This window comes from Balaenoptera ricei, chromosome 6, assembly GCF_028023285.1.
Source record: "Balaenoptera ricei isolate mBalRic1 chromosome 6, mBalRic1.hap2, whole genome shotgun sequence".
Lineage (NCBI taxonomy): Eukaryota > Metazoa > Chordata > Mammalia > Artiodactyla > Balaenopteridae > Balaenoptera > Balaenoptera ricei.
Genome location: NC_082644.1, coordinates 70019860 through 70047111, shown reverse-complemented (window position 1 = coordinate 70047111; position 27252 = coordinate 70019860). Strand labels below are relative to the sequence as shown.

The window sequence follows — 27252 nt, the reverse complement described above, 5'->3', positions numbered from 1 at the left end:
TTAATACAGACGTATTATTTGATTTTATATCATAGGCACTGTAGTTAAATAACACACATTAAGCAGATAGTCTCTTTAAAATAAAACCTTTCTTTCGAACACTTTTCTTGTTTCTCCTTCTAAAAAATGTGACTTCAGAAAGTTATCTCTTATACTGATTACCTATGAATTCTACCTAAAAGAGATCTTTGACAGGTCAAGATACATATCTGAGACATTTTGCTAACATACAAACATGAAGCTTTCAAGCTGCTCTGCTCCCTACAAAGGCAACAAGTACTTTTAAAAGTAATTGTACTTGTTAGCATAAGGTTATTGGGTCTTAAGACAAACATATTCATGTAGTATCTGAATAATTAATTAGGCTTAGTTGAATATCAACATCAAATTTTGTACTGGTCTTCTGCAAGCAGAAATCTCTGGGAAGAGATCCAATCATGAGAACTTTAAGCTTATTAAAAATTGCACCAAAAAAATTTTTTGGGTCTTTCCTAAAAGAAAAAACAAAAAGCAAGTGCAATTTATTTTCTTTTGTATTAGAAGAGATTTATTTTCTCAATTGTGGACTAATGCATGGCATAAGTCATTTTACAAGTCCTCGGTATAGGAAATGGTAATCGTATAACCAAAATATGGAAGTGGCAATATTTTGTCATCTCTGTGTAATAACTATTAGGAGATTACCTTGAGAAGCCCCTGTTTAGATTGTGCTGTTAACAAGGCATCCTTTGTGTGCTAATTACGAAGATTTGGTGGATCCCATTTCTGAATCCAGAGCATTAGAAGGCATATGCATTAGAAGGCAGGATTAAGAGCAGCCTCTCCAGCTAACTATAGCATATGACAGAACAGAACGGCCACATTTATCTACCAATAGGACTCCACCATGCTCCAAGCCTACCCCATCTCGGGAATACAATGATTTCCAAAAATGTTGAAGCATAGTTTAAGGAACTTTGAACTTTAAATAGATTCTAGAGGTCGAATTTGGATTTAAATAGAAATTTCATTTACATTTTGTTACCACTCTCAGCTCTTAAGAAAAAATTAATATTGAATCCCTGTTTCAGTACGGTAGAACCGAAGGAAGAAAGAGGGAAAAGGTAAATCATTTAATGGTTAATGGTCTGTTCGCTTGTAGAAATGGTCTAGCCAGTGATATATACATATAACTAATGTATATAACAATTCAGTGGAGGTTTTTTTTTTTTTAACCATCAAATTGTTTAGTTATAGGTTAAAGGCAAGTATGTGGCACTTAATTTATTTACTAGCGCACTGGATTTTTAAAAAAGAAAGCAGGAGGTGGGGAAATACGCAGTTTGAAGGCTGTTGAAAAGAAGCCATTTCACTTATATCAGTTGAGATGAGATTACCTTTGATGTCTGTCACTCTGTGGCATGATATTTTCATAAGAGCTAAGCTTTTCGAAAGCTAAAGAATTGAGGGACAGTCCTCTCCCAGAGCCCAGGTTGCACTAAAAATTCAATGCATTCATGGCCAACTGATTAATAAACCAGTTATGTGCCCACATGTCTGAGTCCAACCGAGGGTGGCTATTTTATAGTGACACGGGGTGGCTGATTTTTTTTTTTCCTGGTTGTTTAATTAAAAGCATGAACCCTATTGAGGTAAAGGAAATTTTCTTAATGAACTTTCTCTTTTATATGCTTGAAGAATACTTCTACGCCAGTGCAGCAATGAGTTGTATCACCAGGGCTCATTTTTTTTATTGCAGTATAGTTGATTTACAATGTTCAATCAATTTCTGCTGTAATCATTTTTAAAATACATCCCCAATTTGAATTTTCTCACTATTACTTAAGGGGAAGCTTTTGCACCCGCATAGGCTAAGAAAAGGAATTTTTTAAAGAGTATTTTTTTAAGTGCATAAGTAAATTTCAAAGATGGGTACAGGGGAAGGGAAGAGATTTGGGCCTGAGGGCTGAGCTAGAACAAGTCAGCCAGGATACAGAGGCTCAATGGGAGAAGCTGAAGGGGACCCTGCAGCCATAGGAGGTGACTTGTGAAGACTTAGGTGCTGCAGGTCTACACTGTACCGAATCCCCTTTCCCTTTGGTGACACTTCCGTTCCTCCCTCCAGCGCATGGACATGGACCGGCGGAGGGAAGACGCCCGGAACCCAAAACGCAAGCCCCGCTTGATGGAGGAAGATGAGCTGCCCTCCTGGATTATTAAAGATGACGCCGAGGTGGAACGGCTGACGTGTGAAGAGGAGGAGGAGAAGATCTTCGGGAGGGGGTCTCGCCAGCGCCGGGACGTGGACTACAGCGACGCCCTCACAGAGAAGCAGTGGCTGAGGGTAGGTGTGGCTTTCTCGAATTCTTGCTACGTGGAGTGTTGTTGGCTCAGAGAAATCAGGGGCCTGAGGCTGGAACCCTTTGAGAGGGACCAGTTGCCCACAGAAGGGGAAGGGCCTCTGGAACATGGATAAAGTCATTCTGCTCTCACAGTGGAGTCATTCTACATTTCAAGGCAGGGCCTTGGAAGATGATGAAGAATTGTTTTGCAAGAGCAGAACTGGCCTTTGGAAACACAGGGTTATGAGAGCTACGAGACCCACTAATGTTTTATGACCGATTGCCTGGTCATGCCTCACTCTCTCGGAGTTAGAATCAAAATGTGGAAGAGGGCCTTAGAAGACTTTTTAATTGTCCCCCCTCATTTCGTGGTCTTTAATCGGAGTTTCACTTTTGCAAGTCTCGCAGAGAGAGCGTTCAGGACAGTGGCCTCTTCTACCTGCGTTATTTCCTAGACCCAAAGAACATTAGCGCTGGAAGGTGCCTTTGTACTCTCTTGGTTTTACAGACGAAGCAGTTGAGGCCCCAAGAGGTTAGGTGATTCTGCAGGATCACACAGCTGGCTAGAAATAGCAGAATCAGTGAGCACTGATGCACTTGGGGGCTCGATGTCGGCTCAATCTGATCTGACCATCGCCAGCGCAGACTAGGGCCTGGGGCTCGGGTCACTGACACTTGGAAACAGTATTCTGTAGTTTAGGGGTTTTGTTTTCTCTGCTTTGGAAAATGTCAGTTTCTCATTTTGACTGAGGAATGTTATCTCCTGCTGTTCGAGCACAGAAATATCAAAATGCTCCTAGGAGCCACGTGTGTGAGTGCTGAGGCCAGTGTGAATCTTCCCTTTGAAGGTTTAGCCGTAATTTCCGTTATTGGGAGCAGACTTAGTACCAAGATAGACAGAACAATCTGGGATGTGCGCTCCAGGCAGCGCCGGTAAATGCGTGCTGGAAATTGTAAGGGTGGTTGGGTGAAAACCAAACAAAATAGAAGCTGGTTTTGTGAGTTGTTCATTTTATTGAAAGGGAATATAGTTCGCAAGCTTTGTAAAACATGGATTTTAGGACCCGGGCTGTAAGTAGGTAGGTGGGTCAAAAAGCGATGGGGGGAAGTATTTTGAGATTGGATATCAAAGGCGGACAGGTCTTGGCACCCTTTGAGATGTGACTTACTCAGGATGTTGTATGATGAGAGAGGGATGACCTAAATTTCGAAAAGATTGGAGCCTGTGGTATCCTGAAAAGAAAGAGACTAAGAAAGCATTGCTCATATTTATGGTTGAGCAATGGCATATGAAATGTAACTTTTCTGTGACTGTTTTACTGTCACATCCAAATATTCCAGTGGCCTCAGAATACGGTTTTATGGGTTTCTTTTGTTTCACTGTTGTGAGGTTGTAGTTGTATAATTAAGATCCATTCTGTAATGGGAAGGGGTTTACTTTAATATTCATTTATGAGCTTGGGAAAACACTTTTCCCTTTCTCTTTTATGTAAGCAGTAATTTAAATACCTGGAATATTACAGGAGATGAGACAACAACCTAGGCCAACATTCTAAAGTCAGTCTTTATATATGTATAATCTCCACACACTACAAGCAAAATAATCTCGTTTATTGGGCAAGAAGGTAGCTGAATTTCTCATTTTTTCAATAATCAGTGGCAAATGCTCTTCAAAAAATAACATTATGAATCTTAGGAAGTTTTCAAGATTAGAATACCTCATTTTTTCTCTTTTCATTCAGTTTATATCACTGATGATTAGCACCATGCTAACACACAGTAGAAACTCAATGAATGCTTGTGAAGATGAAATGATAACCTTATAAGAGGAAAGTGGAAAGTTTCTAATTTACCGATAATGTTAGGATAGTATCTGTGTATCTAGTAGACTTCCTTTTTTTTCTGTGTGGTGTTTCTTCACTGGATTCACATCCTTTTGTCTATAACATGCACATCTAAAAATGGAAAGCTAGTTTGTTTTACAAAACTACACCATGAAATTCATGTTCATAGTTTTCACCTTAAGGTGCCTTGCAAGATACCAGGTCACCCAAGAAGGACGAAACTGTTCTCAGTACAGCTTTACTGTAATACATCTTTTGTAATCCAGTCTTCCAGAAAATGTGCATCCATATTTGGTATGAGCTGGTAACTTGCTGTTAACCAGGCCATGCAATTAATGCAGAATGCCTCCTGGCCTAAGCATTCAAACTAGATGCTTGCAGTCATTTGCTTTCTTGTTCACCAGCAGAAATCCTGTTTAATACTAGCCTGTTAAGCTTTTTGTGGTAATAAAATTTTATTCAAGGGTTTCTCATGGGCCTGGATGTGCAGAGATAGTCTCCACCGGCCGATGACTGAACACAGTGGGCGAACCTAGGCAACGCAGCCTTGAAGGGGAAGTTGGCCCGGACTGTTGTGTGAGAAATGCTGTAGCAGGGCTGCAGTAACTCTCCTCTCTCCTGGCAATGTTGTACCAAGCTGGCTTGGTAGAGGCATTGCAGACGCATAGAATCGCAGAGCTGGAGGCAGCTGAACGGAACAGCCCCCCACCCCGTGCTTAGATCACACTCTCTGCAGCACCCCTGCCAAGAGGCTGGCCATCAGTAGAGGAGACACTCTGCGTTTTGTCTGCATTTTGACCCCTCCATGGTCAGCCCCAGCTGTTAGTTCTTCCTCCCTGTGAACGAATCTCCTTTCCTGGTAGCTGCTCCTCGCTGGTCCTGATCCTATCCCCTTGTCTGTCTTTAGCATCACCTCCCACTGGATAAAACGTTCGAGGACTCATTTGCAGTTCGAATGAACTCCCCTACCCTCCTCTTTCTTTGGAACTTGCCTCATCCTTCAGGCCCCAACTCAATTGCTACCACTTCTGTGATGCCTTCACAAGTAAATACTAATTGCATTTCCCCCGGGCTCTTGAATTTCTTGGCCTGTTCTTCTGTCACGGCTCAAAGCCAACTTCCTAGTGTTCTTGGTAGTTGCCGACATACTTGCTTTCCTGATTCGTTGATATGCTGGATCTTGTTAGGACTTCTGTGTGCAAATAGTCAGTGCCCATCGATTGCCAAATTGAAATAGCCCTGGATTGATGTATAAGAGTGTAGCCTCGGGTAATGTTCACTTCTGCACCAGATGGACCTAGACATGCCCTATTCGTGGGCCTGTCCAAAAAAGTAGAATTTTGTTTCTCACCTAGAAGTCCAAGGTGGGTGTTTCTGGTTGGCGGGGGCAACTGTTCTCCACGTGGCCATTCAGGGATCCAGGCTGAAGAGTCTCTATCCAGCTTAGTCATCCCTACCCCTGCGAGCTGGAAGTGGGGAGCGCAGCATGGAGTGGCGCGTGTTGAGTTCTACGGACCAGGCCCGCGTGGTTCTCTGTCACTTCCGCTTGCATCCCATTGGCTAGAACTCAGGCATGTGGCCACATTAGCCATAAGGGGGAGTGGGAGATGGGGTCTGTCTGTGAGCCCAGGAAGGTAAGATTTTGGTGACGAGGCTGCAGTCTCTGCCTCAGAACACTTCGGGTGAATTGAAGTGCTATGGCCACTTTCTGTGAAAATTTTATTACGATTTCATCACAAACAGGTTTTATGATATAATCATAGTATGCTAAAAATTCCCACAGTGTCCTTTAGACAATCTGTTTAGTTGGAAGATTTTAAAAAATTGTTCTGTATTCATGTTATTTTAAATGAAGAGGATCACAATTTCAAACACAGCTCAGTTTGTTTGTTTGTTTGTTTAAGGTTTTTAAAAATTGTTTTGAAATCCCAGTTTCCATTGAGGAAACCTGAATTTCTTTGGTGTTCGCCAGTCTCAAGTGAACTTCATCTTTTGGGAATAGTCAGTTCAACATCCATGCCCTGTATGCACTTCTTCTCTCCTCTCCTCGGAGCTCCTTCCCATCTTCCTCCCCAAGGTGGCATCTGGATAGAGGGAGAAGCTAGGGTCTCGTCATGGCATTGGGGCAGGCATCCTGTCCTGGGGATCTCTGCTGGGCTCAACGCAGGACTACTGGTCTGTTCTGTCCCTGGAGGTCTTGACGTGCAGCTGGTCCCACCTTATTCTTTTGGCGTCTTTGATGACATGTGTTGTTAAGGTCTGGGGTCCTGGCCCGAGTCTCTAGGGGTCAGCTTTCCTGCAGTCTGAAGTCCCATGAAGACTATCAGCCTCTCTGGTCTTGCAGTGCTCTCAAGCTCTTTTGTGCCCTCGTTGGGAATCTTCAAAGTCTTGGTTGCGTTCTACCCACTGGTGCTAGAACAGGCAAGAGAGCCCAGCCCCTTTTTGCAAAAAGCACTGCCTCACCACCAGGGGGTTGTCAAGCCTGAAGCCTCTAGAATCTGATGGTTGGGTGGGTCAGGGAGCTCTTTAAAACAAGCAATACAGAAACTTCTTACTTTTACAAGTTCTGTCAAAGTATCGGACCATATGAACGCACAGTGAGGGACCCTCCCAGAGCCTCGGGAGGGACTTGTAAAGTGAGAGTCCTAAAGCTCACACTTCATTAATGCCTTCATAGTAAATGTACCTCCGGGCATTTTTATAGCCTCATTCCTCTTGCTCCCTGCACCAACCCCCCCAAATATACCAGGTTTGGAGACTGAAGGGTGAGTATTCCATTTCAGCCCCAGCTGGGTATACTGCAATTCAGTCCTGGCACGAACTACCCAGAGTTAGAGCCCACAAGTTAAAGGGCTCAGTTTCCCCAACAAGACCGGGCTCACTTCTGACGCCAGCCACACTTTGGGCGTCCCTGCGCCACCTGCACTGCTGGCTGACGGGCTCTAAATTCAGGGGTTCTCATGACCCCCTCAGGTTCAGTAATTTGCTACAATGAATCACAAGGTCAGGAAAGCACTACTGGTGGTTACAATTTTATTATGAAAGATACAAATCAGGAGGACCAGCCAAATGAAGAGGGACATAGGATGATCTCCAGGAGGGGACACAGTTTCCCTGCCGTCTCCTCGTGGAATCGGGGGGCATCCCCCCTGGGCACATCAGTGTGCTGACCAACCAGGAAGCTCCGCTGAGCTTCAGTGTGCAGAGTTATTACTGGGGTCTCATCCGCATGGGGGGGGCTGGCTCAATGGCTTACAAATACTGCAGGTAGCAGTATCCTCAGGGCTGATCTCTCACCGCTCTTCCTCTCAACTCCCTTGCTCCCCAGGGCAGAAGGCTCTCTATCTGGTCTTCCTGTCTTATAGCAACTTCCCATACACACGTGGCCCGGCCATGGTGCTCTTCACTGTGGCTTCTAGAGCAGTTCTGGGGATCCCTGTCCAGCTGGCTTACCTCCTGATTACAAGGAGCCTTTGGAATTGAGGGAACTCCTCTCCATCAAGGAAGCCTGATTTAGACTGCTGTCTGATGGTAGACTCGCAAATCCTCTTTTGGAAGTCAGTGGTGTCATTTTGTCTTTTTCGTCTTTGCTTACCACTTTATCTTCATCCTCCTCAAGGCAATGGGTGGCTCCCCTAAACAGGGAATGGTCCCTTTAGGAAGTGTGGAAGAGAATACTAATGTGTTTGTTTTTTTTTTTTTAAGATTTATTTTATTGATTGATTGATTGATTGCTATGTTGGGTCTTCGTTTCTGTGCGAGGGCTTTCTCTAGTTGTGGCAAGTGGCGGGCCACTCTTCATCACGGTGCGCGGGCCTCTCACTATTGTGGCCTCTCTTGTTGCAGAGCACAGGCTCCAGACGCGCAGGCTCAGCAGTTGTGGCTCACGGGCCTAGTTGCTCCGCGGCATGTGGGATCTTCCCGGACCAGGGCTCGAACCCGTGTCCCCTGCATTAGCAGGCAGATTCTCAACCACTGTGCCACCAGGGAAGCCCCTAATGTGGTTTTAAAAGTATTATGTCCATTACCATTTTATAGTTTTCCCATGGGGTACCCAAGGTGATAACAGTGCTCTGTTATGTATTTTCTGTGTGTGTGTGTGTGTGTGTGCATTTGCACATAACCAATAATTGGCTCATGTTGATAATTTCTTGGAAAAACATCTTTATTTATGCGTGAGGGCAAGCATTAGTAGAGCTAAATGGGCAGACGTCTGATGAGCCCAAGGGGTCAGGTGTTTTTGGTTTAACTTCAGCCAGGCGTGCAGGAGCTGTGATGTTGCTAGTATTGTAATCATGATTGAGGCAGGAGCTCTGTAAAATTGGGGTGTCTGTAAGGCTAAATGGTGGGAGGGTGAATTCTGGAATGCCTGGTTTTTCTGTTCTTCCTGTTCCTTTGGTCCTTCTGCCAACTTCAGAATCCTCCCCTTCCTAAACATTTAGTGACATCCCAGAATTTAATTGCCAAGTGAGTGATTCGTGCCCTACAGCACTTGAAGATAATTGGAATGCAATCTAAATTATGTGCTCTGTACAATATTTAACTGCCAGCCTGATGGAGGGAACAAACTTTGGAATATGCTTTTGTTTCACAGTGGATCTGATGTCTCAGAAGTGTAATTTGGAAAGGTTCTTGTTTGCTGGTGTCTCTCACTGTGGTCCTTATGTATGAGTGTGTGGGTGCTTCTTTTGGTATACTTTATAAGGCCCTGGTGATGGTATAGCTCTGTTTCTACAGTGCCCTGTACTGTTGGGTCCCAAACCATGTTATGTAAATGATGGGGGTAAGACTCACTTCCTCAGATCTTTAAATCTCATGATAGAGACAGCTAGTTTTAGAAGCCCCAGGATTTCCAGAGGGACCTTGAGGAAAGGCAGCACAGAACATCATTTTTCCCTTCAACCAGTCTGTCACCAGATAAGAGCCTGAGTTTCCCACAATTTCGGTGCCTGAATGACATCTCCATAGTTAGGTCTGCTGACCCCTAAAAGGATTTTTGGCGTTTCCCCTTCCCACAGCTCAAAGTGGAGAGAACAGAGTAAGAGACTCCTGAGCCATATAATAATAGAGGGAATCAGTAAAGTAACATGTGGGCTTCCCTGGTGGTGCAGTGGTTGAGAATCTGCCTGCCAATGCAGGGGACACGGGTTCGAGCCCTAGTCTGGGAAGATCCCACACGCCGCGGAGCAACTAGGCCCGTGAGCCACAACTACTGAGCCTGCGCGTCTGGAGCCTGTGCTCCGCAACAAGAGAGGCCGCGATAGTGAGAGGCCCGCGCACCGCGATGAAGAGTGGCCCGCCACTTGCCACAACTAGAGAAAGCCCTCGCACAGAAATGAAGACCCAACACAGCCAAAAATAAATAAATTAATTAATTAATTAATTTAAAAAAAAATGCAACTGCGGGGGGAAAAAAAAAAAAAAGTAAAGTAACATGTAACAGGAGTAACACACAGGAGTTTACCTGTGTGTCTTGAAAAGCTACCTAACACCAGGTTGCAAATACAGAATGAGGTCCCGTAGTCAGCTTTCCACTACCACCAGCCTGTGCTAAACCCTACGCGGGGAAAAAGGCAGAGAAATCCACGGAGAGGTAGTCACAAAGAACTGGAAAAAAGTACCGAGAAAGTTTAAAGAAGTTGGGATTTCAAACAAAATATTTGAAATTCTGTTGAAATGCACAATGAGAAATAAAATATTTCCTCATCTATACGAAGAGGATTTTTCTCTCTCTAGAAATCTTTGAAACAGGATATGTCTCCTCTGTTTGGGCTGGATTAAGTACGATATGATCCAGCCTGAAACCAGACAGGGGCTGGAATCTCCTAGCCGTAATCACAGCTGAGAGCATCAGTGATTCTTCGAGATGTCCTTTTCTCCCAAAAGACCTCATTTTATACGGGCAAGGTTTTGGGGGATCCTTTATCTAAAGTATAATGTGCATAATACCTTTAGTATTTTGCTGCTTCTCTTTTGCTTTGTCACTTTGTATCATCTTTCCTTGCTTTTTGTTAAAAGACATAAAAATTCGTTTTCTTTTTCTTTCACCAAATGGCATTTTTTAGCTTTTCAACCTGGGTCATCAGATTTACTGGGGCAAAATGGCTCGCAAGCTGCATTTCCGTTTTTATACACAAGGGAGAGCTAAGGCCCTAGAAAATGGATTTGGGTTTTGCCAAATTCAAGGTCCTTCAGCACTTCAGGAAGGAAGTATTGAACTAATTAATGGTGGTCAGAGTTGTGAATTGTCTGGGGGAAACATTTGACGGTAGTAGAAGAATTTTGATAGCTTTCTATAATTTTTATTTTATTCTTAAAGTCCATTGGCTAGATTGTTTTCACAGCGATTGGACCTGATAGGTTCCCTTTGGTCAAAGTTCAGTAGGGTCCGTTTAATAGAAGAAAGTATCCTCAGAGGGCCAACTAAAATACTAAATATATTAAAGGCGAGAAGTGAGAGAGACTTGTTTCATTTGGTTTTTAAAACTGTGATGCCTGGAAATTCTAGTCTCAAATTTTTAACCATTTGAAATTGGGGTTCAGCTCTGAAATCTAACTCAGACATTGAAAGTAACCATGGATCTGGCTTACAGATACTAAGGAGCCCAAATAAGTTCACGTTATCTTTAACCACCGCATAGAAATAGATGGTTTTAGAAATATACGTGGCTGCTTTTCTGAATCAAGATTTGTTTTCTGTCCTGTTCTTTTTTACTTTTTTTTTTTTTTATCAATAAAGCTATGAAATCTTTTTTTTTAATTTTTTTATTTTTGACAAATAAAAGGTGTATGTACATAAGGTGTATCATGTGATGTTATGATATAGGTATACATTGTGAAATGACTTCATTCTCCCAGTGAGGCTTGGGGAAGGTACAGTTTTTTTAAGAAGTTAGAGACAGGGCAGGGGACTTTACTGTTACTGTGCTCATGTCTGGGTGGGTGTCAGAACTATGTCTTTGATGTCTGTCTCTCAAGGGAGTTTAGGATTGTGGATAAGAGATCAAAACCTTAGAATCTGATGAACCAGGGTTCAAATCCCAGCTCCACCTATTTTGCCCTGTGACCTTGGGTGCCTAGTGTAACTTCTTGTAGCTTCCTTGTAGAATGGGGAAAATACTAGCTCATTCTTCGTAGAATTTTCTGAAGTTTAAATGTGTGTAACACAGAACTGGGTATATAAAGATTACCAAAAAAATAGCTATTAAGGAAAAATATTAAATTATTTCAGAGAAAAACCTAGGTGATAAGAAAAGAAGAAATAAAACAGTTCTGTTGTGTGCCTCAAATGCAACGTTTGGGGCAACAGAAGGAAAGTAAAAAGGGTGGAGAAAGAGGCCCCCATCCTCATTCATAAGTGGGATTAAGGAGGGTGACACGTTTCCTTGCTGAGTATGTTATGGGACATGCCCACAGGCGTATTCACCTCAAGCCCTCCAACCTGTACTCACTCAGCTATAAACTCTTTGCATTCTGCTTTTCTGCTTCCTCCATGGCTGCAGGAAGAACACAGGGCTAGCGGTCAGGAAGCTGGTATGTGGGTCCCTGCCCTGCTGCCAGCTAGGTATGTGATCTTGGTCAGGCCTCTTGATCCGGGGTGGAGTTGCATTCTCTTTAATGTGCTGGGTCTCCTCCCCCTACCTAAAGACAACCTCTGAAATCACATGAAGCTGGTTTCCTTTTCCTTTTTACTGTGCTTTTAGTAATGATCATGCCCTGCTTTCTGATCAGTGGGTCCATTGATGGAGGCTGTTAAAAAGCACATTCCATTCAACGCCCATTTATTGCACATTGCGGTGCACGCATGGGGAGAGTGGTGTTAGTTGTCGAGCTTGTGTTCCTCACCGTGGCTGGCCTGCCTGATTAGTGCAATTGAGAGCCAGATTTGAGAAATGCTATTAGAGATAATATTGCACACTTAGCCACCTTAAAGGGCTTGTCAAGATCAGGTCTCTAGGTGTACACAGATGGGAGTTAATAGAGATTAATACGGATTGTGAGATGAACTGACTTCGGTAGGGCTTTTAACTGTTCAGGAAATCAGCAGAGTTTAAACAGCACGCATCCTCCTTCATGTTAGACTTTTAGTGTCATGTCTCCAGGATGTTATTTATGAGATTCCCTCCTCCCATCCTCAGACTCTGGAGGACAGAAGGGCAGCTGCTCTTTGGCACATGGTGTGGCCTCCAAACACGGTTGGCAATGGCGTTCATCTCCTGGCTATTTCTGGGAGACCCGAGCCTCCCTAACAGCCACACCTGTGCTCCTCGGGGTTTCTCTCCACCCTGCTTGGCCTCCAGTGGAGGAGAAATACGGCATAGTGTATCCCCCATCCACCTTGACAAAAGAAAAAGGGATTGGGGGATTTAGGTACCAAAACGATGAGTTGAATGAAGCACGTGACATTTGCAGATTGCTGGTGTTTTAGAGAATAGCTTTCCTCTTTGTTCAGGACAGTTCAGGTGGCTATTCAGAGAGGTCAGAGGGCGCTTTCCAAAGCACGTAGCATCTCTGATGACCCCCCTACCCCCAGCGCCGCTCCCCACATCAACCCCTCCGGCAGCCTCCCTCAAGTATAATTGAATCCAAGCACTTTAACACGGTCTCCAAGGCCATGGCCATCTGCCTCTGCCTGGCCCTCGAATCTCATCTTCTCCTCTTGCTCTCTGGGTGGCTACCGCACTGGGCTGTCTTTCTGGTCGTGTGCACTTCCAGGAAGGCTCCTTCCCAGACTGTCACATGGTTGTCTCCTTGTCCTAATGGTCGCTTTCCAGACAGACCCTCCCTGACTACCCTAGCTGAAAGAGCCAGGCCCTGCCGGTAACTGTCACATAACCTATGTTAATTTCTTTATCGCCCTCGCCACCATCTAAAGGTTATCTCATTGGCTTCTTCCATTGGTACTAAGCTCCAGGAAAGCCAGGGACCTCGCCTGTCTAGTCCACTGCCATATCCCAGCACTGGGGCAGTACCTCATGCATAGTAAGCACTCCGTAAATAGTTGTGAATAAGTGAGTGTACCAGCCAGAGACGAGGGCTAGGAGAGAAGGTTTGGTTACACTGCATGTCCTTTTGGTTAAGTCAGTAGAATCCTGTGTTGTTGTTGTTTATCAGTGTGGGTCAAGGTAGAAATTACTGGCATTCTTTCCCATTAGATTCACAATCTGTGTCTTCATGTAAAGATGGCTTACCTAAAAGAATGCTAAAGGCATGCAGTTTTGACATAAGTGCTCTTGAGCTTTTCAAGAGTTTGAAGGCTCTGTTCTAATTTCAGAACACACTGATGAAGATTGTTTAAATACGCATAAAAAAATACAACCATTGCTTCAACCCAGCTATTCCTTGGAAATTCTCCTAGATTTTACAACAGCTGTCTTCCAGCTTAAACCCTCATTTCTTTTTCAGCAAAAACCAGATTAATATATCTAATCTAACTCAAAATGAAAAGGTGAACAAGAAAGTACTAAATTAATTGGGTTTTCATTTCTATTTTTGTACAAGAGAGTCTCCAACGGAGAATGTTGATTTTAAGTATAAGACCGTGTACCTTTTAGATGGCTTCCTTTCTTATTTTCTATTAAGGAATGTTGAACTGTCAGAATCATGAGAAATTGTAGACAGGACCATGAAACTTTGCTCCAGGCAAAGCTTGATTCTTGTTCTGCCACTCCTACTGAAATTCAATATTTAAGGTCTCCATGGTCATAGACCATCGTAAAAAGTATATTCCTAATGCACGACACTGTTTTTTAAAAATATCTTTCCCTTGGGCCTTGTAGAATATTTTCCAAAGATTATTTAAAATGATATCCTCAAAACTTCAGCTTTCCCGAGGCTGCCATTGGTTCTGTTCTCTTCCATAGTTTGCCTCTCCTAACTTAGTGGAATACCAGGCCTCAGGGCATCAGGATATCAGGGCTCTGGTTCCAGATGTGTTGTTGTTTGGTTGTGTGACATCTTAGATAAGTCAGTTCACCTCCCTGGACCTGTTTTCTTGTCAATACATTGGAGTCATGAAGTGAGAGATGGGGGTGAGGAAGAGAGCACAGCCCGTCTCTCCTGCCTGCCCTTCTTTGACTTTGTCTTTGATGGCCCTAGAAAGGACTATGTGGGTTTGCCCTGGTCTGGCTCCAAGTGACACTCAACCACCAGGAGCCAAAACTCAGAGGGCTGTGGGTGAGATTTTTGTCCTTATTCTTAGCCAGGGTTTCTCTCAAAAATGCAGCCTGGGGCTTCCCTGGTGGCGCAGTGGTTGAGAATCTGCCTGCCGATGCAGGAGACATGGGTTTTGAGCCCTGGTCTGGGAAGATCCCACATGCTGCGGAGCGACTGGGCCCGTGAGCCACAACTACTGAGCCTGCGCGTCTGGAGCCTGTGCTCCGCAACAAGAGAGGCCGCGATAGTGAGAGGCCCGCGCACCGCGATGAAGAGTGGCCCCCGCTCACCGCAACTGGAGAAAGCCCTCGCATAGAAACGAAGACCCAACACAGCCAAAAATAAATAAATAAATAAATAAATAAATAAATAAAAATTAAAAAAAAAAAAAAATGCAGCCTGACAAGGGGTTCTATAGCATGTGGTGGACTCAGTACCTGATCTAGTGTACAGGACTAACTGGTTGTTGGTAACATTTGGATAGTTGAGCTGAGTCCTGTGTGCTGATAGTATATGATGGACAGGATACCAGCGTGGTAGAGCCAGAGAAGGGAATACCTACCTGCCACAGGGGGCTGCTTTCTCTGCTCAGGTAGCTGGGGGCTTCAGCAATTCTGTACAGACCAAGACCAAGAATTTTCTAGTTCTTTGCCATCAAGAAGAAACTACCCACCTTGCCATTTTTTTAAATCCCTTGTACCAAGCAGAGTACATAACAGCTGCTAAAATGGATCTGTTTTGTTCATTGAAACATATCAACTCTCCTCGGCAAATTATCAAGATGAAATCTGTTTGCATTTACTTTAATTAAAAAAAAAAAAAAACACTAATGTCATGGGACATTATTGGAAGGTCTGGGAAGGATACTGTGGCATCTAACAGATTACATTGTTAACATTCCAGGGGAATCCCTGGCATGAACATGCGTTTTGCAAAAGAATTAACAAACCCAGTTTAGGGGTTTTATTTGCCACCATTTTATCATGTTACACAAATCTAATGAATGACTGTTTATTAGTAGTTTTATGAATTGTATCTTTCTGCGTTTTTATAGTCAGCACCCAGAACACCTGGAGCTTAATATTTTTTAAGAAAAGTAAAGTTTAAAATAAGGTTTATTTGGAGGGATTTTCTCCATCATAAGAGCATAATGAGAAATATGGAAGACGGAGGGAAAGAAAATAGTATCACCTGTGATCTCATTGACCTTCACATACCCAGGATGGAAAAGGAGCCAAGTAAAATCACAGACAGGGATTACTCTGGTGCCATTACGTTCAGGATTATTTTTAACCTGTTATGAGGCTTGGCTCTTCTGTAGAGTTTCAATAAATCCCAAGCCATGATGACCATCAGGCCCCAGCCTGTTGTTGGTAGTATTTGCATGTCCTTCCATTCAGTCTTAAGAACACCCTGTTTTCCTGGGCACCCACTGCCAAGGGACTGACTTTTCTTTTAAGACCATTAAAGCACACGTGGGGGCTTGCCTTCCCACACTGGAATAGCGATTTTTGCTTCTTCTCATAAACAGGGCTTTTATGTCTCCACTTCAAGGTTCACAGGCTGTTTTCCCCTCTCTTTTAAAGACAGCTTTCTGATTCCACCAAAAAAACTGTTAGAACTCAGTAATAAATGAATTCAGTAAAGTGACAGGGTACAAAAAAAAACAGTATGCAAAAGTCAGTTGTGTTTCTATACACTAACAACAAATTATCAGAGAGAGAAATTAAGAAGACAGTCACCCTTAGAATTGTATCAAAAATGATAAAATACATAGGAATAAATTTAACCAAAGAGGTAAAAGACCTGTACACTGAAAACTATATGTCACTGGTGAAATAAATTGAAGAAGACACAAAGAAATGGAAATTTCTATTTCATGCTCATGGATTGGAAGAGTTAGTAATGTTAAAATGTCCATATTACCCAAAGCAATATATAGATTCAGTGCAATCCTTATAAATTCCAATGACTTTTTTTTAGATTTTTTTTTTGAGTTTTTGTGGTATTATACTTAGTTATCTTGGCTGGTTTAATCACATTGTTGTTGTTTATTTTTTGGCTGTGCCACACGGCACGTGGGATCTTAGTTCCCCGACCAGGGATTGAACCTGCACCCCCAGCATTGGAAGCTCAGAGTCATAACCACTGGGCTGCCAGGGAAGTCCCCCAATGACATTTTTCACAGAAATAGAAGAAACGATCCTAAAATTTTTATGGAACCATAAAAGACCCTGAATAGCCAAAGTAATCTTGAGAAAGAAGAACAAATCTGGAGGCATCACGCTCCCTAATTTCAAACTGTATCACAAAGCTGTAGTAATCAAAACGTTATGGTATTGGCATAAAAACAGATACACAGATCAGTGAAACAGAATAAAGAGCCTAGAAGTAAACCCATGCATATATGGCCAATTAATTTATGACTATGGAGGCAAGAATATACAATGGAGAAAGCAAGGTCTCTTCAATAAATGGTGTTGTGAAAACTGGACAGCGGAAGGATAAAACAAGACCGCTGTCTCATACTATACACAAAAAATTAACTCCAAATGGATCAAAGACTTGAATGTAAGATCTGAAACAACAAAACTCCTAGAAAAAACCGTAGGCAGTAAGCTACTTGACATCAGTATTGGTGACGAATTTTGTATCTGACTCCAAAAGAAAAGTCAGTAAAAACAAAAATAAACAAGTGGGACTCCATCGAACTAAGAAGCTTCTGCACAGCAAAGGAAACCATCAACAGAATGAAGAGACAATCTACTAAATAGGAGAAAATATTTGCAAATTATATACCCAACAAGGGGTCAGTATCCAAAATATATAAAGAACTTATAAAAATAGCAAAAAAAAATCTGATTAAGAAATGGGCAGACGATCTGAATAGACATTTTTCCAAAAAAGACATACAGATTGCCAACAGGCATATGAAAAGATGTCTCATCGTAAAGGAAATGCAAATCAAAAGCACAGTGACATCACTTCTACCTGTTAGAATGGCTATTCTCAAAAAGACAAGAAATAACAGCTGTTGGTAAGGATTTGGAGAAGAGGGGACCTTCCTGCTGGTGGGAACGTTAACTGGTGCAGCCACTATGGAAAACAGTATGGAGGTTCCTCAAGAAATTCAAAACAAAACTACCATATGACCTAGCCACTCCACTTCTGGGTATTTATCCAAAGGAAACAAAATCACTATCTTGAAAAGATAATATGCACCCCCGTGTTCACTGCAGCATTACTTACAATAGCCAAGATACAGGAACAACCCAAGTGTCCATCAGTGGATGAATGGATAAAGAAAATGTGGTGTATATATGCAATGGAATTCTACTCAGCTGTAAAAAAGAAAAAAGATATCTTGCCATTTTCAGCAACATGGATGGACCTTGAAGGGATTACGCTAAGTGAAAGAAGTCATACAGAGAAAGACAGACCATATGATTTCATTTATATGTGGAAATTAAAAACAAAACAAATGAACAAACAAGAGAACAGAATGATGGTTGCCAGAAGGGAGGAAGGTTAGGGAGTAGGTGAAAATGGGTGAAGGGAGTCAAGAGGTACAAACTTCCAGTTATAAAATAACTTAAGTCATGGGGATGGAATATACAGCATGGTGACTATAGTCAATAATATTGTAGAGCACACTCGAAAGTCACCAGGAGAGTAAACCATAAAAGTTCACATTGTGTGGTGATGGATGGTAACAGGACTTATTGGCGGTGATCGTTTTGCAAGGTATAAAGATGCTGGATCATCATGTTGTACACCTGAAACCTATATAATGTTATATGTCAACTGTACCTCAATAAAGATTTTTTTTAAGAAATAAAGATAACTTTTCACCTCTCTCCTGTTACACAGTTGGTGTTTTTTTTTTTTTTTTACTGTCATTAAGTCAGTTCACATCACACCATACCCCTCCTTAGGACTGAGTTCTTAATCCAAGTTTATTCGCATAGAATTTTCAGGACTTTTCTTGAGCCAAATCAGACCCTTTCTCTCAGTTCCTGTACATCCTCTCCCTTCTCTGTACTAGACAGTGCTAGGCTGAGTGCTGTAAATACACATCGCACCTTAATCCCCTTACAGACTTGGAATAGGTATTATTTCTCCCATTTTACAGATGAGGCACTAAGCTTCATAGGCCTGAAAGATGGTTTTGGGATTTAGCATTTAGTTTGTTTTTAAATATTGAATGTTGAATGTATTGCCTTTTAGATTTTGGAAATGCACATCAGGGCAAGTCTGTGGGAGTATGGGGCTTGGTAAAAGACAAATCACATCCCAGTTCACAGCCCCTTTTACCCACTCAGTCTGCCTCCTCCTGGCCTGCTATTTCGGCTGCTGCTTGGAAAGGTGCAGGAGCTCAGGTCAGATCAGCAACAGGTGAATCTCTTGATGACCCTGGGAGGACCCGCTGCTCGAGAATGTCAAGACAGCCTCCTGGACGGGATGTAAGACACACCTCGTGAAGGCTGTTAGCTCCACCACTCCTCGAGAAAGGCCTCCTTTGTGGACTTCCTTCTACCCAGCAGTGGGCTCGGGGCTTTTGGGGACTCAGGTCAGTTTCTCTACCCTTCTTGTTGCCTTGTTTCTAGGGGGGCCAGGGCCCCTCCCTTTCTCTTCCTTACCTGTTCACTTGAGTTGCCCACACAGCTCTGCCTCTGAGATGAGTGAGAGGTGTTGATCTTCTTGGCTTGTACGGCTTAGAGGGTCCTTTCTGCCAGTGGGGTTGGATATCTTATTTAAACCATTTAACTCCCAAAGCTGGAGCAAGGCAGAAGATTGTATAATTACCAGTTAAAATAGAGGCAGTTTAAAGAGGTGGGCTGCAGCAGGGCAAACAAAACGCAAAAATCTTCATTTTGCCCCATTTATCTGGCTTAGTTTAATTCGCTGTATAATCCTGTAGCCTTTCCTTGAACGGTAATCTTTTAAGCCAGACCTTAGAATGTACTTCCCTGGTAAACCCTGTCATTTTGAGAAGGAAAAAGAGTAAACAATAAAGACGTAATTTTATTTCAGCAAGATTTTGGGGTCCCACTGGTAAGCAAGGCATCAATCTAAATGCCTTGGGAGGCTATTTTTATTTAAATGACATTTAAAAAAACTCCAAAAGAGATTTCAGACCGAGAGGAGATTCAGACATATTTTAAGACAAAGCCAAAACTCATACCAAGCAGATTTAAATAAATAGTGAATAAAAGTACCTGTAATATACTGTGAAAGTACAGGGGAAAGAGATCAAGGTACAGTATTATGAATGAAATGGCATTTTAGCCATTTCGGAAAAGATGAGCAAGATTTGGATAGGAAAGAGGGATGGGGGGGGAGCACGGTGCCAGGCTAAGGGAACCGCAAAGAGACATGGAAATGTGACTCATGCTACTGTGACCCTGTGTTGGGAGCTGAGAGTTTTTATAGAGACTGGAGTGGAAAAGAAAAACTAGGGTGGAGGCTATGCGTGACCAAAGAATCTGGGCTTTATTCTCTTCCACAGAAAGAATGGCAAGCCTGAACATTTCTGAAATCTGAGAATGAGTGATGTGTCCCTCCATTTAAATGGAGAAGAGATAACCATTTGCATTATAAAGGATGAATTTAAAGGGCCCAAGAGAGAGGATGAGGGAGACCCCTAAGAGAGGCCATTATACAATATTTGACCCTGTGAAGGGAAAACCAGACCAAGGGCAAGGAGACAACTATTGATCAACTATTTTATAGGTAACTGCGGTGACTGACAGGACGTGGCATATAAGAAGGGAAACTGATGATTTTAAAGGTTTTAAATAGAAATTCAGGATAATTGGGGGTGGGGGTAGGGAATGCTGCTGCTCTTCGATGAAATAGAAGGATCCAGAAGTGAAACATTCGTTCTGTTGGAAGGAAAGTGACGGATTTAATTTGGGACTTTTGGTAGGATATTGGAAATCCTGATTGGCAACTCCAAAGAGAAGGCCAGGCTAGAGAGAGAATTTTTTTTTTTTTTTTTTTTTTTTTTATTTATGGCTGTGTTGGGTCTTTGTTTCTGTGCAAGGGCTTTCTCTAGTTGCGGCGAGTGGGGGCCACTCTTCATCGCGGTGCGTGAGCCTCTCACCATCGCGGCCTCTCTTGTTGCGGAGCACAGGCTCCAGACGCGCAGGCTCAGTAGTTGTGGCTCACGGGCTCAGTTGCCCCGCGGCATGTGGGATCTTCCCAGACCAGGGCTCGAACCCGTGTCCCCTGCATTGGCAGTCAGATTCTCAACCACTGCGCCACCAGGGAAGCCCAAGAGAGAATTTTTGAAACTGAGTGCCTTGAGGTCACGCTTGAAGCCAGGGGCAATTTGGATCTCCACGGAAGATTCTACATTCAGAATACGGGATTGGGCTTCTCACAGGTACTGGCCATCAGTAGTGAGGGGCTGCTCAGGGAGCATTCGGCACACGGAGGTGTGTCTCATGAGCCCCTCTATGAGAGCGGTTTGGGAGTTCCCCAGCAGCAAGTCCTCCCACGCTCGTTAAGAGACATCTCACCTGTTGCTGATGAGGACATCAGACTTATTAGTGATGCCTGCTGTGTACTCAGAAGGGGCAACTGACCACAACTGACTGCCTATTTACAATCAGTGAGAATGAAAAAAAAGAGGGCCTGAGGAAAGCTTGGGGAATCTTTATTTAAGGGAAGGAAAATGTGGTGAAAAAAGGTAGGAAATCCCAATACCGGAGCGTTTAAAGGAAGGAGAGATTTTAAGTAAGGAGCAATGGAAGAGAAATAAAATAGGCTTTAGAGGAGATTAATAGATATGGGATATAGGAAACTTTGGGCAACTTTTGAAAAATATCAGTGTCCTGGTTGCCACAGGAATTTTACTGTGTGGTCAGGAAGTAGAGTCCTCAGTATCGATGACCGTAGAAGTTGATAGTAAAGGGAAGGTGAGAAGTGGGATGAGGACGAGAGAGTGATGTAGGGAAGATAGGGTTTGACGCCAGAGTTGGTAACTTTGTACTTGAAGGTTAACAGAGAAATATCTAGAATAAATAACACTTGAACTCAATCGTAGTATTCAGTAAGCTGGTAGATACCTAAGAGCAGTTTTCCCAGGGAACCCTGTCTAAACGTTGAGTTTGTGTTCGACTGTATTTATACTCCCTAACTTTTCCCTCCCAGTACTGTGCTAGATACTGTAGGGGAACTGAGAAAAATAAGGCATGGTCTCTACGGGGGTGGGGAGACCTTTCACAGCTGAAGGAGATCCTGAGTACAGGGTGGATCACTGAAGCAGCGACCACAATCATGGATACAAGGGTTTGGGAAAGACACTCCAGGTGAGGAGCGTGAGAAATCACAAAGACGAAAAGAAGCATGGTGTGCTCCGGGGAGGGGCCGGGCTTGTGATCCTTGTTGTCCGTGTGTTCACATACCAGGAAAAAGGGCAGGTCAGAAGGGGGAAGATCAGGTCACGGTGATCCCAAGGCTCCAGGCATGAGACTTGAATTGATTCACTGAGGAAAACTTAAGAACGCGAATAGGGCGGTCACGTGATGTAAGAGGCATTTAAGATCTGACCAATGGGGTGTAGCCCGTAACGACGTAGGAAATACTCAGAAAGGAGCTGTTGCGTCTCAGTGCAGGGGAGAAAAGGACTGGATGACCAAAAAAAGAACAAGCAAGCTAATAGGATATTCCTTGTGACCCCTATTCCAAAAAGGAAAAAAAAAAACCAGCAGAAGCCGCCTTGACTGAAATAATCAGAACCAGTAGCCGGTCTGTCAATGAAAATATTAGTTAAGGTGAGAAAATGACACATCACTTGTATGTAGATGAAAACTTTAATGAAAAACGTAAGGTATATCTGTTTGCCACATTTTTGATGTAAGGCTGGGGTTTCCTCTGAGCCTGCTTTTACTAGAATACGGTGGTCTATCTTGCATAAGTGCCACGCATTATGTATCACTTAGGATTTCCAGTATTGCTGTTTTTAAGAGTGAGAATCTTAAAAAAAAAAAAAAAAAAAAGAACTTTTAGCTTTATTGCAGTATAAATGACAAAACTGTAAGATGTCAATTTTACGTTGTGCTGATTTGATATATGTTTACATCGTGGAAGGATTCCCCTTGTTTAGTTAATTAACCCATCCTTCACCTGAGGGAGAATCCTGATACTAACAAAGCAAACTGAGGGCAGACTCTTCCCAACTTATAGGAGTCTAGTCCTTGCCAAATTCAGCAGTATTTTGTTTTGTTTTTAAGCAACTAGTCTTTTATGTCTTCGATTGTACTCACTGTTTATAGAAATAAGAACCCTATTTCTTTTCACAACTATATTTTATGTAGTATCTAATTGAATTATGTAGTTCCAATAACAAGCATAATGGGCATCAAGATGTTGGGCAACACAGTTGGGTGTTGGTACAGAGGCAGGTGGAGAGAGCAGAAGGTCCGTGCTGTGGGTAGAGTCTTGAGTGGAGGTCCATTGAGGGGGCCTCTGGCTTCCCTCAGATTTTCTTTTTTTTTAATTGTAGTTATATATAATTATACAATTATTGATTGATTGATTGATTGATTGCTGCGTTGTGTCTTCGTTGCTGCCTGCGGGCTTTCTCTAGTTGCGGTGAGCGGGGGCTACTCTTCATTGCGGTGCGCGGGCTTCTCATTGCGGTGGCTTCTCTTTGTTGCAGAGCATGGGCTCTAGGCGCACGGGCTTCAGTAGTTGTGGCTCGCGGGCTCTAGAGCGCAGGCTCAGTAGTTGTGGCTCAAGGGCTTAGTTGCTTCACGGCATGTGGGATCTTCCCGGACCAGGGCTCGAACCCGTGTCTCCTGCATTGGCAGGCGGATTCTTAACCACTGTGCCACCAGGGAAGTCCCTTCCCTCAGATTTACTCAGGTGTGCACCTTGTAAAATTTCCCTAGATGCTTTGTTTCTGGAATGCATTTTAGGGCATGTCTTCTACATAGGAATGCCACTGCCCGTTAGAACCCGTCCCTGTGTTTGTTTGTCTGCCCCCTGCAAATTGCTGACCATGTGTTAGTTGTCGGGATCTCTGATTCTGCCCGTGTTGATTTCAGCTGGGGGTTCCCAGCAAAACTGCTAGTCCTGGCTTAGGATACCATAAAGCTACGGAAACCGTGCAAGGCCAGAAAAGTGCTAAGTGTGCTTACTAGTAAACCCTGGTCATATTTACCTCTGTACTTGTTTGTTTGTGCTTTAAAACTAGAGATTCATTTTAAAGTTTATTGCATTGCAAATTGTGTTTGCAACATATGTATATTGCTTAGCTAACTGGGGCTCAAAATTCTGTGTAGCATTTTTAGCTTTATGGACTTGGCATTAAATAAAGCAAGACAGTCATATTTGACAAATAGCCTTGTGTATACTTAGAAGTACCATACAGATACAACGTGAGCAAATCTAAATCTGAAATTATTGTACATTTCCCACTTGGCTTCTCAACTTTAACTGGAACCAGACATTCCTCTACTGACACTCTCATAATGTGTGTGTGTGTGTGTGTGTACGTATATGTATGTGTGTTCATATGCATGTATCTATATAGCCTAACCATATACTTGTGTGTGTTGTGTTTATGGAATTGTGGCCTCCTTGGGACCAGCTACTCTTTCTCCTTCACACAGTATACTCTTTGCATATCCTGTTTGTTTCCTGTTATCCTCTTTTGTTTCCTGTTTGTTCATGGTTTATAGTAATAACATCTCAGGCCTACGTGCTACCTCATGACCTTCATTCAGCTTCAAGTCTCACACCAATGTGGAATGCTCTTTCACATTTGTAGTTCAAATTCCTAAGGGAAGTGAACTAACTCAGCCAGTCACTCTCACTTGCGTTTATGCAGAGACCCTCAAGCCAGGCCCTGCACAAGCCTAAAGACAGCCCATCCTGAGAACAGGGGCCCGTTCCCAGTCCCACAGCATGAGCCAGGGCAGGGAGGAGTTGCCTAATTGGGAACGTAAATGCCAGGCAGGATGTGCTGAGGGCAGGACAGTTTCCCTTACACTCTAGGATAGGCTGAAAGATAAAGGCTGCCGTTAGTTATTCAAAGGGATGTTTTATAGACATACAAGCAGTCTTTTCTTTGCCCCATTGCAACACGTACAAATTTCCATTACTGTGATAGAGTTAAGAAAATCAGTCCCCCAACAACAAATTTCGGTTATCATATGTATTAGTTTGCTCGGGCTACCATAGCAAAGTACCGCAGACTGGTTGGCTTAAACAACAGAAATTGATCTTCTCATAGTTCTGGAGGCAATAAGTCTTGAGATCAAGGTATTGTCAGGGTTGTGTGTCTGTGTCCTAAACTTCTCCTCTTAGGAGAACACCGGTCAGAATGGATTAGGGTCTGCCCTAATGACTTCATTTTACCTTAGTTAACCTCTTTAAAGGCCCCGTCTCCAAATACAGTCACATTCTGAGGTACTTGGGATTAGGACCTCCACATAAGAATTTTGCAGGGGGACACAATTCAGCCCATAACACCGTGGTATACTAACTGTGTAAATTATAAGCTTTGCTGCTAACTCTTCAGTCCACAAATCACTATATAAATAACAGATGCATATCATGATCAGTGACCAATCACATCACTTCTTCCAAAGTGTGTTGGTGATTGGTCACTGAGCATCTGTTGTTCAGTCCATTTACAGACAGCAAAGCATGTGGTTGTGGTGCCTCCTCATCTCCCAGTGATAAACCCACAAAAATAATCAGGAGAGGAAATTGACCACCAAATGTGAAAGTGGAGCAAAGAGACAAAAAAGTAACAACACAGGAAGTGAAATTGGATGTATTTAGAAGAGTTGAAAAGGGCAACATTAAGCTGAAGATAGGAGTCCTCATGAAACTACAATACAAATCATATTGGAAAAGCCCGATGAATATAAAAAAGCAAGCTAAAGTCACCTTAACATATTTTAGTGTAAATTGCACTAGGAACATGAAGTCACTTATGGTTGAATTTGAGTATTTACTTTGGATTGATGACTTTAACAATAATAAAAAAAAAAATCCAATCAGTTTGCCTAGTGTTCAGGCCGAAGTGTTGAATTTAGTTGCCACATTGAAAGAAAATGATAATTACAAGGAAACTGGAGAAGAACATACTGCTGTTGGTAAAGGCTGGTTTCATCATTTCAGAAATGGGCATGAATTGATTATTGTTGAGTGGGCTTGGTGGTGCTGCCAGGGCACATAAGGGCATGACTGTGAAATCTGCACCCAGGTTCCAAAGATTAGTTAAAGCAGGAGGTTGTGATGATCACAAATGTTTACTGCTGATGAGACAGATCTTTTTTGGAAGTCAACCATAGCAAGAGCTTAAGTGAAGAAAGATGTAGGATCACAAAGTGGCCTTTGGAGTGGAATCTAGATATTCAGCCAGAGGAGCTTAGTGAAGGCGAACTTACCGACATAATGAAGAAAATGGTTGTGATGAAAAAGATGAAGATGTCCCAGAGGAAGTGACACCAGCCAAAAAAAAGAGAAAACTTCACATTAAGGGAACTCTGAGAGATTTCAAGACATTGAAAGGGCAAAGGATAAAATGTTGAAAGCTGATCCTTGGCAATTTGCCAAGGCTTAGAAAAGACTCTTGCTCTGTATCCTAAGTTATTTGACGAGAAGAAAAAGAAGCCAAGTGCTATCCAGATATTCTTGATATATTTTCTACCATTTTAATGTCATATTTCTAATGTTTTGAATTAGTGTTCTAAATACTCATTTTACTGTTTTTCATTTCCCTGTACATGCATAACCCACAGTAAGAGTTTTTAATGCTTTGATACAAGTTTTTCAGTGTCATGGAATGATCATAATTTTCCCATTGATTATCAGAATGACTTTGTTTGGTTTCAACTTGCATGGTCATTTGTATGGTCCCTCACTTCCATGCAAAACAAGGACTGCATACGTGTGTGTATATGTGTATGTGTGCACGCATGTGTGTGTATGTGTGTCTGTCTGTCTTTGCTGGAAGTCTTCCTGAGATGTACCATGTTATGTTTTTATTTGTGTTATTCACCTAAGCCTAAGCATAATTTAGCCTTTTCCTGATGATTCAGAGTCATCCTTTGTGCTGTAAAGTAGAATAACCTCCAAGTTAGAGTGTGGTTTATGCAGCCAAACTTCCAGATTTCACGTCCTGGGTCTGTGACTGATTTAATTTTTTATTTGAAGTATAGTTGATTTACAGTCTTACATTAATTTCAGGTGTACGGCATAGTGATTTGGTATTTTTACAGATTGTACTCCACTAAAAGTTATTACAAGATAATGGCTGTAATTCCCTGTGGTATGTAGTGTATCCTTGTTTGCTTACCTATTTTATACAGAGTAGTTTGTATCTCTTAATCCTGTACGCTTTGTCTCTCTGTGCCTCAGTTTCCTCATCTGTAAAATGAGGAGGATAACAGGATCTCATAGGGTTGTTGTGAGGATTAAATGACCAAATGTGTATAGAGCACGGAGTGCCTGACAACGTGGTGAACAGTGTGTTAGCTTCTACTCTTGCTGTCAGTGGTGATGGTGGTAGTAGTAGAAGGATTCATGATGCCACGTATCTAAAGATGTATTGAAATTGATGTGCTTTCCTTCCTCTACGAAATGGCCTCAAACTACTGTGCTCTTGATTTCTTGTGTTGCTTTACTTACGTGGCCTCCTCCCTTGTAACCTGGCTCTTGGAGGCCTTCTTTACATCTGCCTCGAGCAGAACACGCACCCTACTCTCAACCCCTGTCTCATTTGAATTTGATGCTTTAACCGTGGTGGGTTTACAGATGAGAGAATTGGTCTTGTGCTGGTGGCCTGTAAGCCTGGGTGAGGGCTCCATTCCTCCTGGACGGCCTGTCACGGGGAAGCCCAGAAGAGCACTGTTTATTTGGCTCCAGGGCTTGCGCTTTGCCATTTGTCATCATCTCCAAATGAGGTT

The 27252-nt window shown here is 42.7% G+C and overlaps 1 protein-coding gene across 5 annotated transcripts in view; it reads left to right on the top strand.

The window, feature by feature from the left end:
- Positions 1–27252, top strand: part of SMARCA2 (SWI/SNF related, matrix associated, actin dependent regulator of chromatin, subfamily a, member 2) — a 176318-nt gene that overhangs the window by 107674 nt on the left and 41392 nt on the right. For all 5 annotated transcript variants that reach the window (XM_059924827.1, XM_059924823.1, XM_059924825.1 and 2 more), the window contains exon 27: positions 2105–2323. In XM_059924827.1, the coding sequence (XP_059780810.1) occupies positions 2105–2323 (219 nt within the window). The remainder of the gene's footprint in view (positions 1–2104; positions 2324–27252) is intronic.